Source organism: Orbicella faveolata, unplaced genomic scaffold (genome assembly GCF_042242905.1).
Source record: "Orbicella faveolata isolate gen_17 unplaced genomic scaffold, um_ofav_v1 contig_34, whole genome shotgun sequence".
In the NCBI taxonomy this organism is placed as follows: Eukaryota; Metazoa; Cnidaria; class Anthozoa; order Scleractinia; family Merulinidae; genus Orbicella; species Orbicella faveolata.
In genome coordinates this window covers 27,921,975-27,936,516 of record NW_028301563.1, presented here as the reverse complement: position 1 = coordinate 27,936,516, position 14,542 = coordinate 27,921,975, and the positions used below count along the sequence as shown (strand labels likewise).

Genomic DNA, 14,542 nt, shown 5'->3' with positions numbered 1-14,542 from the left:
CTGATTGAGTCTCAAGTCAGAAGTCTTAACTCATTTGGAGTATCATCTAATTCGTATGGAAGCCTACTGTCATCTGTTGTCATGAGCAAGTTACCGCAAGAATTACGCTTGATTGTCAGTCGAGAAGTGAAGGAGGAGCGGGATCTTGATCGCATTCTTGAGGGTTTCAGAAGTGAGCTTGAATCCAGAGAGAGAGAGCAAGTGGGAGCAATGTTCACATGACAGAACAACCGTCAAACAAATTCCCTAACAGCAAAGGTCGTAAGGAACTATCAACAGATGCCGCATTGTTTACTAAGGAGTCGAAGCCGACTTGTACGTATTGCCGAATGGATCATACATCTAACACCTGCAAGACGGTGACGAACATTGCAGCTAGAAGGGATGTGTTAAAAAGGGCAGGACGGTGTTTTATCTGTTTGAGAAGAAACCACATCAGTGAGGATTGCACATCAAAAATGAGGTGTCTTAAATGCGGACAGCGACACCATGTCAGCATCTGCACTAGTGAAATTGGTGATGGAATTAGGCCTCTCCATGGTATTCCAACTGTGAATGGATCACCTTCACCTCAGGGCCCCTCACGAGAGTCAAAAGGTAATACAGCCTTGTATGTAAACGCATCGACACCCATCCTTCTCCAAACCGCGAAAGCAGTAATATACAGACCTTGTCAACCTACAGAAAAGTTTCTAGCCCGACTTATTTTGGACAGTGGCAGTCAGAGGTCATATGTGACCACTAAGGTAAAGGATGTGCTAAAATTACCATCTGACAGAAAACAGACCATTTCTGTGAAGACATTTGGCTCAACAGAAGAGAACACTCAGAGTGTGGATGTTGTTAACCTATGTATTAGTGCTGAAAATGGAGATGATGTGCAACTGTCAGCATTTGTTGTACCACTTATATGTGATCCTCTGCAAGGTCAATCCATTGTTCAAGCTAGTCTTACTCATGCCCACTTGAGAGGACTCAAACTTGCTGACTGCTGCACTGGTGATGATGATGTTATGGTTGATATTCTCATTGGATCAGATCAATACTGGCACCTGGTCTCTGGCAGAGTGGTACGGGGGGAAAATGGTCCAACAACAATGGAGACAAAGCTTGGATGGGTTCTCTCAGGACCACTACATGGAGCAATGCAAAACGAACAACAGCGAACCAACCTTGTCACAACTCATGTACTCAAAACTGCTGTCAATCCTGTGAACATTACAAATGAGAGCCTTGATGGAAACATGAAGAGATTCTGGGATCTAGAGTCACTGGGCATCAGACCAAGATCTGTGTATGAAGAATTTGAAGAGAAGATAACGTTTGAGAACAATAGATATGAGGTACACTTGCCATGGAAGGTGCCACACCCATCTCTTCCTGATAACTATGAATTGAGCGTGAAGCGATTAAACAACCTACTCAAACGTCTGAACCAAGATTCTGAAGTGTTGAAAGAGTATGATTCAGTCATAAAGGAGCAGCTGAGGAAAGGCATTGTTGATGTCGTAGAGAGACCTGGAGAGGGGGAAGTTGGGAAGACACACTACCTTCCGCACCATGCAGTCATAAGAAGAGACAAGACAACCACTAAGCTACGAGTTGTTTACGATGCCTCAGCCAGATCTACTGGCCCAGCTTTGAATGACTGTCTGTACACAGGGCCACCCCTTGCAGAGAACATTTTTGACATACTCTTAAGATTTCGAGCTAGCAGAGTACCCTTAACTGGTGATGTGGAAAAGGCCTTCCTCATGGTGGGTATCACAAGGGAAGACAGAGATGTACTAAGATTTCTATGGGTGGATGACATTGAGAAGAGGTGCCCTGAGATTGTGGTGCTAAGATTCACTAGAGTTGTGTTTGGAGTATGTTCTAGCCCATTTCTACTCAATGCAACCATGAAGTATCACATTGAAAGGTACAAGGATGAGGATCCGGAGTTCGTGGACCAATTTCTTCGCTCTATCTATGTGGATGACTTGAGTTCTGGAGCCGCAAACAGTGATGCAGCATATGAACTTTACCTGAAGTCCAAACTTAGACTGGCAGAAGGAGGATTTAACCTGAGGAAATTTGTGTCAAATTCCAGTGAGCTAACAGAGAGAATTCAGCACAATGAAGCAAGCATATCAATTCCTACTACATCCAAGAACACTGAACACACGCCTGAAGATCTCGTGAAGAAAGATGTGATTGAAGAAGACAAGACTTATGCCAAGAGTGTGCTTGGAACTGCAGAGGAGACATCTGGTGTAGAACAGAAGGTGCTTGGTGTGCGGTGGAACTTTGACAATGATCAGTTTGTGTTTGATTTGAGAGAGATAGCAAGCCTTGCTAGGAACATTGACCCTACCAAGAGAAATGTTGTCAGTGTTGCGGCAAAGTTCTATGATCCAATGGGATTCCTGTCACCCATCATTATTGAGTTCAAGATGTTCTTCCAAGAACTCTGTAAGGCGAAAATCGGTTGGGATGAGCCTTTAGAAGGAGAATTGAAAGGAGGGTGGCAGACTTTGGTTTCTGGATTGCAAGGCATAGGTTCATTTACATTGTTAAGATGTTACTTTCAAGGAGTCAAGGAGAAGATTATCAATTGTAGCCTTCATGGATTTGGAGATGCTTCCAGGAAGGCATACGCAGCAGTTATTTACCTGCAGATCACAACCACCATGGGAAGCTACGTCAAATTCTTAGCCTCAAAGTCCAGAATTGCTCCAGTGAAAGAAGAGACAATTCCTAGATTAGAACTTCTTGCTGCTTTAATAGTAGCAAGACTGATAAGTCATGTTGGCAAAGCATTAGAGCCTGAGGTGAATATTAATGAGATGACCTGCTGGACCGATTCAAAGGTGGTGTTGGCTTGGATCAAGGGCGAAGAAAGGGAGTGGAAACCATTTGTCCAAAACCGAGTAAATGAGATCAGGACACTTGTACCAGTAAAACACTGGAGGCATTTTCATGGAAAGATCAATCCAGCCGACATCCCCTCCAGAGGAATGAGCCCACTAGAGCTGTCAGAGTGTGCCTTGTGGATTGAGGGACCCACGTGGCTAACAGAACATGAAGAATCAGAAAATGATGAGTTTAACAATGACCAGCTCCCACAAGAATGTCTAGAAGAAATGAAAGCTGGAGACAAGGAGAAATGGAATGTTGAGATCTCGTCTACACTACCAGTGACAGCTGAAGCCACTGGCATAGCTAAGATTATGAAGTGTGAAGATTACAGTGAACTAGAGCGACTCTTAAGAGTCACTGGACTTGTTCTCAAGTTTGTGAAAATCATGAAATCAAAGTTGCAGAAGAATGTACAAGCGCAAGAAGAGCTGACAAGTCAAGATATAACAGCAGCAGAAACACTTTGGATCAAGGAAATACAGAGATCCTTGATCAAGAATCCTAAATTTGAAATTTGGAGACATCAGTTTGGCCTATTCACAGATGAGCATGGAATCGTGAGATGTATGGGACGTTTGTCACAGACGCAATTACCCTCCTCAACAAAGTACCCAATTCTGTTAGACAAGAGTCATCATATCACATCCCCCTTTGTAAGAGAAAGCCACAAACCAGTAATGCATGGTGGTGTAAAGTCAACCCTAACTGAATTGAGATCAAGATTTTGGATCGTTCAGGACAGACAGTTCGTGAGAAAGCTGTTACATCAGTGTGTTGTGTGCCGAAAACGTGAGGGAAGACCATACAAGGCGACGCCGCCACCACCTCTTCCAGAGTTCAGAGTAAAGGAGGAGCCACCGTTTACCTATATCGGAGTTGACTATGCGGGCCCACTTTATGTCAAGAGTCTTAACAGTCCTCAACAGAAGGTGTGGATCTGCCTCTACACATGTTGTGTTACCCGAGCCATCCATTTGGATCTCGTACCAGACCTGACAGCCCAAGCATTCCTGAGAAGTTTTAGAAGATTTACAGCATGGCGAGGAAGACCTTCAGTGGTGGTGTCTGACAATGGCAAAACTTTCAAACCTGCTGCACGAGAAATCACAAGAATACTGAATGACCCTAGAGTGAAGCAACATTTTGCAAAGGAACATATGAAGTGGACATTCAACCTTGAGAAAGCACCATGGTGGGGTGGAGTATTTGAGAGACTTGTGAGATCAGTAAAGAGATGTCTAAAGAAGACTATCAGCGGAGCCAAACTTACCTACGAAGAATTGCTGACTGTGGTAATCGAAGTCGAAATGATTCTTAACTGTAGACCGCTGTCATTTGTGTCAAGTGAGGATTTCGAAGAACCCCTCGCACCCTCACATCTTCTGTGTGGAAGACGACTGATGAGCCTACCAGACAGCAGTTCAGACACCGAGCAAAGTGACACAGATGTTCAGCCTAAGGATCTGAACAAACGAATGTATCACTTGAACAATGTAATTAACCATTTTTGGAAGAGATGGAGGAGCGAGTATTTGCTGGAGTTGCGGAACTCCCATCGTAATGCTACCCAGAGAACCACAGACCGAGTCGTGTCCATTGGAGATGTGGTTATCGTTCATGATGAAGATCAGCCAAGAGGAAAGTGGAGGATTGGAAAGGTTGAAAATCTTGTCACAGGGTCTGATGGCTGTGTCAGAGGAGCTGTTATTCGAGTTAAAAGCAAGGGAGGAAGAACTTCTACGCTCAGACGTCCAGTGCAGCGCCTTTACCCCTTGGAGGTCCAGTGCAAGGATGATGAGCCGGAACCTGCAGTGAGGTCCAGAAGGGCAGATCCTGTCCCCACCGCCGGTGGTTTTCGAGCTGAGCAACCTCTTGAGCCGACATGTGACCGCCCAAGAAGGGCAGCTGCTGTAGAAGCGGACCGGAGGAGAAAAACATGGCTGGAGAATCTAAATTAAGGAGTACTTAAGTGACATTGAACTGAGAACACTTTACTGTTGTTGTTTGTCTTTGTTAAAATGATGTAAGGGAATGTGTTGACCAGATTAGTCTAGCTAGGTTTATTTCTGGTCAACAGGGGGGAGTGTCACGGATGTCGTGACATCGTGTCACGTTTTTAGATCGCAATGCATTATGGAACTGTAAGTTTCACGAGCATGCCTTCACAAGATGGCGGCAATGTTGATGTTTTCTCGTGATTAAAGTTGTTTGCAATCCATCGAGTCTGAGCCAATTCTTAAGTCGAACCGCGGAAACAGGAACCTTCTGAGCCTACTCCAACTTGCAATAGTATTGGATATTCAACACTTGACGATAAAAATGAATCCATTGGGTTCTAAGGTCCATTTTTTAGCACAACCAGACAAACAAAACGTAGAACGAACAGAACAGAAAATCAACTCGAACAAACGACAAAATCGGATTTCGGCGCTAAAGTCTCGCGCATGCCCAGAAGTTATTCAACTCTGTCAATTAGGCATTCTCGACTCCAGACCCTTCGCTTTCTTGATCGTGCGCGATCCGTCCGTCATGCGCAAAAGAAAAGAGCTCTGGGGTCGAGAATGTCAATTAGGCTTTTGTACATTATGCTTTTATTTCCCCACTAAAATGCTCCACCTTAATGCTCCATTTTTTCTACTAAAATGCTCGGTTTTCCCCCAACAAGTCACTAAAATGCTCGGTTAATACTCATACATAGGGTTTTTTAAATTTTAATAATTTTGACGTTTCAACACAATTAACAGTTCAGAGTGCTTAACAAAAAGAGGCATGTAGCAGCTCTCGTATGGAAAGTTGTGATTGGTTGAAAGGTGTTGTGTGGATTTATTTTAAGTTAATCGCTTTTCCTTTGTTTTTTTATAGATCTATTATTAAATTATTAAAATTATTAATTACATTAAAAGCTGGAGACAGACAGAGAGACAGAAGATAGAAAGAGAGAGACAAAGAAAAGGGAGAAGGAAAGAAAAGAAAAGGGTATCGAGGGTATCGAGGGTATCAAAGGTATCTAGAACATTAAGGGTATCCAGGGTATCGAGGGTATCAAAGTTATCTAGAACATTAAGGGTATCGAGGGTATCGAGGGTATCAGAGGTATCTAGAACATTAAGGGTATCGAGGGTATCGAGGGTATCGAGGGTATCAAAGGTATCTAGAATATTAAGGGATCGAGGGTATCTAGGGTGTAGGGTACCAAGGGTATCTAGAGTATCTAATGTATGGAGGGTATCGAGGATATTGAAAGTGTAAAGCTAAGGCTAACGTCAGATAACATAATTTCATTCAGGAGCAGCCCCTTGTAAATTTGGCTACGCTACTCACTTTCTATTCTGTTGTAGCAGTGTGCACTTGTTAACGAACTGGCGGCCGCTTCTTTGCGTTTTCGAAGTGTCTGTAGAGAGGAATTAGATAAAGATTGAACGACTAGTAGATTTATACTAAAACAATTAGCTTATTCGCTCTCGATTTCTATGCGTGATGGTACTAACTGTCCCCTTCGTGCCACGTGGCACATAGCAAGGGTAAAAAAGGTAAAGTCTGTATACGAGCCAAGTGGCCCATCAGGCCGGAGTTTATCCCGGTTTCTGTAGCATGAAGCGACTAGGAGTATTTCTACTCCCCCCTGGATGGGATGCTAGTCCATCGCAGGGTTACTCCCAGCATTAAGTTTGCCGGTACCCATTTATACACCTGGGTTGAGAGAGGCACTGTGAGAGTAAAGTGTCTTGCCCAAGAACACAACACAATGTCCCCGGTCAGGGCTCGAACCCTGACCGCTCAATCTGGAGACGAGCGCACTAACAATGAGGCCACCGCGCCTCCCTCTCGTGGCACATAGGGTGATAGAAACGCGATAGAAGTCTACGGTATTTGGATTTGAAGACCACAGGAGAAATCGCTGAGCACTGGAAGTTGCGGAAAAAGAAGTACAATCATTATTTCGTCATTTCTCAATTAAGAAAAACCTCAGATATCAGCTAGTCATGTTTAAGCATGCGTTCGGCGATGAGTTCTCAAGTTGATCAAATCTTTCAGTTATTCCGAACGAGAGAACTCAAACGAATGGCGTGTAGTTATGGGCAAGATGAAGCATTGTATCGGCGAAGTAAACGAGATTTATGAAAGATATGGTTTCACCAAAAGGGACAGGCTTCCCGCTACGGAAATGGTTGACAATGTCGTCGCTGAGTTGAAGACCTTGACCAAAACCTGCAATTTTTGCGATTGTTTACGTGACAGATTTCATCGTACTGAGAATAAAGAAAGAGCAAACTACTAAAAAGCTCCCCAGGACGAGAATTCTCGCCTTGAACAAATGTATTGATGTGTGTTGCAGAGAAGAAGTTACTTCAATGCAAATAAAGCTGCTATCCCTGCCCGTTGATAGCATTCATCGAGTCAACTGACTCGAAGAAGAAAAAATTAGATAGGGCTTCGGATAGAAAGTTAAACGGGCAATCTTAGAAGATCTCCTCTAAGTTTTGCGGGTTAAAAAGAAGATCCCAGCGTGGGGTAACACGTGCAAAAAGCGTAAAGAGAAGAACCATTTTACCAAGAAATGGTCTAGGAGAATTAACGACAGTTTACAATATTGAAAGCAAAAGAAGGGCTTAAAGAGATCAGTGTCGTGAGGATACAAGCTGTAGAAGAGAGGGCTGTTTTTGCGAGGATGTTAGCTAAACAGCAACCAATCCGATTCCAAATTGATTGCAGTCAAGTGTGAACATCTAACGAGACGAGGAACTCGATCCGTGTTCGCAAACATTAGTGAAATGTGGATTGGCACCAAAATGAAGCCCGTTGGTACCTGTGCTTTAAAGGTCGTGAGCCCCAGGACCAATGAGAAGTTCAAAGCCAGATTTTTCATTGTTAATGAGAGCATGACACATTTGTTTGGTTTAAATGCGACGGAGAAGATGAAGCTGTTGAATTTTCACAACGACTTGAACATTTCGTGAATGTTGTAGAGAACAGTGACCTGATAGATAGGTACTCAGATGTTTTCAACGGGAGTCGTGGAACACTCCCTGGGAAAGTACATCTCCAAGTTGATCCTGACTCTAAGCCTGTTGTCCTCTCAGCACGGAAAATACCTGTGTCCGTTGCTAGGCTGGCAAGTATCAAGGTTATTGTTCCTGTTGACCAACCGACCGAGTGGGTCAGTCAGATTGTGGTAGCTGTCAAGTAGTCAGTTTGCATAGATCCCAAACCTCTCAATGCTGCTTTAAAGAGGGGACATTACCAAATTCCAGTTGTCGATTATTTGTCACCTGACCTGACAACTGCACGTGGGTTTACTAAAGTCGATTTAGCGTCAGCGTTTTGGCTTCTGGAGCTGGATCATGAATCTGGCATGCTCACAACATTCGCTACGCCATATGGGTGATATCGCTGGTTCCGTTAACCTTTTGGTCTCAGCGTTTCGAATGAAATATTTCAGAAACATCTCCATCGAGAATTACATGGTCTTCCCGGTGTAAAGTGTATTGCAGACGATGTTCTGATCAATGGAACAAATGAGGATGATCATGACAGCAATCTAGTGGGGTTTATGAGCACGTCAGCAGAAAGGCATCAAGCTTAACAGTCAGAAGCTAAAGTTAAAAGTTAAGGAAGTTCCATTCCATGGACACCTGCTTACCACAGAAGGTCTAAAGCTAGATCTCGAGAAAGTGGGACGATCATAAAGATGCCACGTCCAGAAGGACGAGACGATATACTATCGGCTTAATGGAATGGTTAACTACCTAAGCCGATCGTTTTCTCCCTCATCTGTCTGATGTCACGAGGCCTCTCCGAGATCTTACCCAGAAAGATGCGGTATAATGCTGGGACGACCTGCAAGAAAAAGCTTGGTATGATGTTAAGAAGTCCACTGAAGTTCTTAAAATCCAGTGTGATAGCATTCAGGTGGTCTTGGAGCAGCTCTTATACAAAATGGGCACCCCATTGCGTACTCCAGTAGAGCCTTGACAATAACTGAGTCCCGTTAAGCGCAAATTGAGAAGGGGGTGTTAGCAACTGTTTTCTCAGTGGAGAAGTTCAATGATTAGACGTTCGCTCGAACGCCCATTGCCCACACTGACCACAAGCCTTTAGAGCGTATCTTCCCTGGCATATATAAGTTGAGTTGGAATTTGAAACTATCCATGTGACGATCTTTCTCAAGCAAGGCTTTTGCAAATTCATCGTGAGACAGAGAAAGACGAGTCCCTTCAAATCTTAGAGGCCGTTATTCAGCAGGACTGGCCTGATGAAAAGAGCGCCCTGCTTCCTGTTGTCTCTCCATATTTCGACATGAGAGACGAAGTGTCCGTTTAAGATGGGCTTATTTTCAAAGGAGAGAGAGTGGTAGTCCTAAAAGCTGCTAGAGGTAATCTGCTCAGTAAAACTCTCACCTGGGAGTTAATGGTTGGCGTAACAGAGCACGTGAGCGTCTTTATTGGCCTTGCATGACTGGGACATTAAGAATAACATATCTACATGTGAAGCCTGTAGAGAACACGAGCGAAACTAGACCAAGGAAACACTCAAGAGTCACCAAACGCCTAGTCGGCCCGGCGGTACGTTTTAGCTGACCTTTTTGAGTTAGAGGGAAAGTGGTGACGTCTGATTATTTCAGTGACTTGTTTGAACTTGACTACCTACAACGTCGGTGTACGTAATCAGGAAGCTCAAAGCGCATTTCGCAAGGCACACGAGAACAGCTAGTTAACGACAACGGGTGCAGTTTTCTTCTAACGATTTCCTGAAATTCTCAAATGAGTGGGACTTTGATCACCGTACTAGCTGTCCCTGTCATAGTCAGTCCAATGGCGAAGCAGAAAGTGCTGTGAAAGAGGCCAAGAAGATTCTCTTGAGATGCAAGAAGGCTGGTTCAGATGCGTTTCTTGCTCTGCTTCACCACAGGAATACACCGCCTTCGGGAACTCAAATCAGCCCAGCTCAGCGCCTTCTTAATCGGAAGAACAAGAAGTATGATCTTCTACCCACTTCTGCTTGTTTACGTTATAAACCGTCTGTAGCTGATGAAGATACAACCCACACCAAGCTCCGCCTGCGCCAGCAACCGCAAGCTCGTTATTACAACAGAGGCGCCCGTAACTTAGACCGTTTGGAGAAAGGCGATGCTGTAAGATTTGAGCCATGGCAGGTTAGAAAGAAGGAATGACAGAAAGGAGTTGTTAAGAATAATTTGAGTGAAGGATCCTACGAAGTGGAGCTTCCACAAGTTCATCTTAGGACGACCAACGAAACTCCTGCTACAACCGATGACACTCAACATGAGCAGTGTAACCAGCCACAGCCGCAAGAGCCTGTGACTGAAACATATGAGTTGCCGTCTCAATCTGCGGTTGAAGTGACGACGGAAGTACCTCCACCAGCTACACAGTACGTCCGCAGAGCCCGAAGCATCCTGAGGACCATGTTTTAGCCTCATTGCCTAAGCCGTGACCTGTTGCAGCTTAAGAACCCTTACAATAGCAAGTATAAGAACATGCAGTGAATGTATAAGAATGTCATAATTTATGCGTCAGTTGTCAGCTGTGAGATGTGCTCGACGGTTAGGATCGCTTTGCATTAAATCAAATTAAAGCTGTTCTTCAGAGTTTCAAACGTTCTTCTTGTGCTGTTAAACACTTGGCTTTTCTTGGGAATCTAATCAATTTACAGCTATTGTGATTCTAATTAAGAATTAGAAAACATGTACCGTGTTTCTCTCGAGTTTTAGTATAATTCTACTAGCGTGCTATAACAAATGCTGCTATCCTCGAAGCTCACAGTTTACGCTCTCGGAAAACTGTTCGTTTCTCGGAACAGATAATGTCCGCGGACAAATATCCCAGCTTATTATATGGCTAGCTCCGTGAGCGGGCAAGATGAATCAAATCCTGCGCTGTGATTGGCTACCCAAGCGGGCAAGATGGTGCTATCTTGCCCGCTCGGAACTAGCGCCGTGTCCCGCAAGAAAAACTTCCCAGAAAGCCATATAATAAATCCTTTATTGACCAAGCTTGTTCAGTCAAGATGGCTGGATATTGGCCTCGCTCTTTTTTTGCGAGTTTATGTACCTTAAATCTTAGTGTCCTTCATTTTTTTTTTTTTCATGGTAATACATATGGGTTATTGACCAAGTGTGAGATCAAGATGGCTGGATATTGGCCAAGTTCTTTTTCTGCGAGTTTATAAACATAAACTCGCAAAAAAAGAACGAGGCCAATATCCAGCCATCTTGGCCGAACAAGCTTGGTCAATAAAGGATTTACTATATTGCTTTCGGGGAAATTTTTCTCGCGGGACACGGCGGGTAGTCCCGAGCGGGCAAGATAGCTCCATCTTGCCCGCTCGGGTAGCCAATCACAGCGCAGGATTTGATTCATCTTGCCCGCTCGCGGAGCTAGCTATATAATAAATTTTTATCCTAACTACAGGAATAACTTCTAAGCCACGCATGTACGCACTGCCGACCTATTTTTTAATTGATGGGCCGGTGATACACGGGAGTGGAAGCATGGAGCGATATAGTGACCCCGGCGGGGGCCGGGGGGTACTCCCTTATATGGGCTATATAGGTATGTGCGGCCAAAGGGTATGGTTTTTCAGCCGTTTTGGTCATAAATAGGGTATCGATTTTAGCTGATTTTGGTCATAAATAGGGTATGGTTTTTGCACTCTAGCCTTCATGTGGGTAAGTTTTTAAGAAGCCACTTTTTCATCATTATCGAAAAGAAAAACAATAGAAGCCCTTCACAAATTATGTTTATGGTAACTTAACATTGGTCTGAACTAGGGAACCAATCATAACGCAGGTGTGAAACAGGGTTTTGATTTAAGAGTCAGGTCATAAATAGGAAAGGGAATATCGCAGATTTTGGTCATAAATAGGGTAAGGGTTTTGGGAAGCGGGACGCACACCCCCACTCAATTTTTCTGGAAGCACCCCCCTGGGATACTGACCTGGCGTGCGTTTCTCAAAAGACCTAAAAACGTCTAGATCTTGGGCCCGAAAGCTTTTCAGAGCTCTTTTCGGGTGATTTGCTCGGGTCCCAGAAAGTGTTTGTCAAAGCCCCCGATCGAAAACACCCTGATTTGTAACGTGATTTTGGTCTTAGCTTCTGAATTTTTCGTGTGGTATTTGTCACGTTTAAATGAAAAACACCCTGGATATTGCATATTGATGAAGTTTTCTGTCGACTAAAGGCGCATGGTTTCGATGGACAGCATTGTAAAGATTTTCGCGGGGATGGATGGGAACTAATGAAGAATAGCGCGATATACGCATCTGTTTGGAGGGACTTCTACTACAGCGGAGACTCAAGGTTTTTAACTGCGCTTTTAAGCTTAAAGTTGCTAAGATGCAAATGTTTAATTTACTTGTAGGTTTTAAGAGCATATCAGAAATAAATCGAAACAAAAATCAAAACTTGTAGCGATCTCACTATGGAGTGAAGTGACCGTACATGTAATTCTTAGGGGGTCCCCTATACATTTTTCGTGACGCGTGAATGGGCGTTTTTTCTTTGCGTGAAGCGTGAATGAGGATTTTTTTTTTCGTGATTCGTGAATCTATATTTTTCCGTCCTCGGGAAACTGGTTTTCTATTTTTTCGTGATCCGTGAAAAATGCATTTACTTTCGCGTGATTTGTGAACCGTCGACTTTTGTGGGAATAATTTTTCACATTTTTGGAGATTTTAGCGTCACAAAAGCTCGTAAACTACACCAAACTGGATGTAAAAAGCGTGACGGTCTGCCTTTCTCGACATCTCTCGACGCGCGTGAGGATGGAGGACTGAGAACTAACCACAGCAACAATGAACCAGGAGAGCCTAGAATCTAGTCTGTCACGCTGGGTCACACACGCGGGGTATCACGCCATTTCGATCGAGAAAAGGCAGAAAATGGAGGGTTCTGCGGAAAAGGTGAGTTAATCTGTCAGTATCCACACTCTATCCAGCCTTAACTGATGTCTGCTCAACCGTCGCTTCGATGCCATTCTTTCTTTTGTCTTCACGAAGGTAGCGTTTGCATATTTTATTCATATTGTCATCTTTATTGCTTTGTCACCTCGTGCATGACCTAGCTGCAGTCCGCGTTGTCAACCTTTATAGTTAAATGACCATAAGGTTTCTATAGTTAAATTTTACAGTTACATTACAATCAAAACAACGTTTTGTTGTCGTAAAAAATGTCTGCCTTAGTCTTGGTATCGATAAAGCACGTGTCCGTGACTTTTTATCTGAGAGCCCGCTTAAATACGGCTCAATACGGACACCCCGATAATACGGACACTTTGGCATGTCGCTTTGGTGTCCGTATTAACGGGGTTCCACTGTACGTGCATAATACCCAATCCACAAAAGATCTAGACATGCTGACGACGAGAGAGTCTGAAATTATCAAAATATGGCCATGTGCAGCTATATCTATTGTGGTACATTTCAGTATTGCCAGATACATTTTTGTAATGATTGTATTTGTATGTTTTGCGAAACGTGAATAGAATTTTCATTTTTACGTGACACGTGATTTAGCCTTTGCATTTTCGCGTGAAACGTGATTGCTTACTTTTTTCTGTGAACGTGAAGCTGTTTTTCGAATTTTTCGTGATGGGTGAAAAGGCCAATTACTTTTGCGTGAAACTGTTTTCAGAAGAGGTATAGGGGACCCTCTTCTTACATCTCATCGTGCTAGTTATTATTACATTTTAAGTTAGCTCACTGACCAAGGCTGCCACGAAACAATTTTTTAAATGACCTTCAAGAAAATTCGAAAGGCATTTATTTAGTTAAAGGTGACACATTGTGGCGGGAATTTTTTTGTAGGCGCATCTTAAGAGACTAAAGCATATGTCACAAAATAAAGCTCAAGTAAACTTATAAATTAAGCTTACAAAAATTTTCATTTTAAACATAACTGACTTATTCATGAGCTGAACTTACTTCAAAATTATTTAAGTTTAAAGAATCAAAAAAAATTCCAACTTTTTGATTCAGGCACCAAACGTACATTTAATGAGCAAAGAAAATTGACTTCTTGCAAAATGTGTTAATCAAAGGCTCATGGATGAATCAGACGAATGTAGAAAAGTTAGTTGAATAAAAAGAGGAGAGGAATTGATCATTGTGGAGTTCTTCTTGATACAGCAGTGAAAAACAGGAAAATAAACATCCTTTGATGCATGGGTTCTGATGTCCAATGGTTGCTTATTTACACCCTTTAGGTAAAGGTCAAGTCTGAATACAGGTCAAGTGGCCTACCAGGCCAGAACTTATCCCGGTTTCTGTAGCATGAATCAACTAGGAGTATTTCTACTCCCCCCTGGATGGGATGCTAGTCCATTGCAGGGTTACCCCCAGCATTAAGTTCGCCGGTACCCATTTATACACCTGGGTGGAGAGAGGCACTGTGAGAGTAAAGTGTCTTGCCCAAGAGCACAACGCAATGTCCATGGCCAGGAATCGAAACTGGACTGCTTGATCCAGAGCCGAGCACACTAACCATGAGGCCACCATGCCTCCCACCCTTTACACTGTAGGTGGGTGAATTTGATCTCTCTTAAAATTTTCTCATAAATTATAAATAATTTATTATTTATTACGTAATTGAAAGTAGATTTCAACAGAGTGCAACAACAAAAA

The 14,542-nt window shown here is 43.3% G+C and overlaps 1 protein-coding gene across 1 annotated transcript; it reads left to right on the top strand.

The window, feature by feature from the left end:
* The first annotated feature begins 218 nt into the window (after positions 1 to 218).
* Positions 219 to 4,859, top strand: LOC149105596 (uncharacterized). Its single transcript, XM_089272371.1, has one exon. It carries the CDS (start codon positions 219 to 221, stop codon positions 4,857 to 4,859), a length of 4,641 nt encoding a protein of 1,546 aa, XP_089128497.1.
* Positions 4,860 to 14,542: the final 9,683 nt, after the last annotated feature.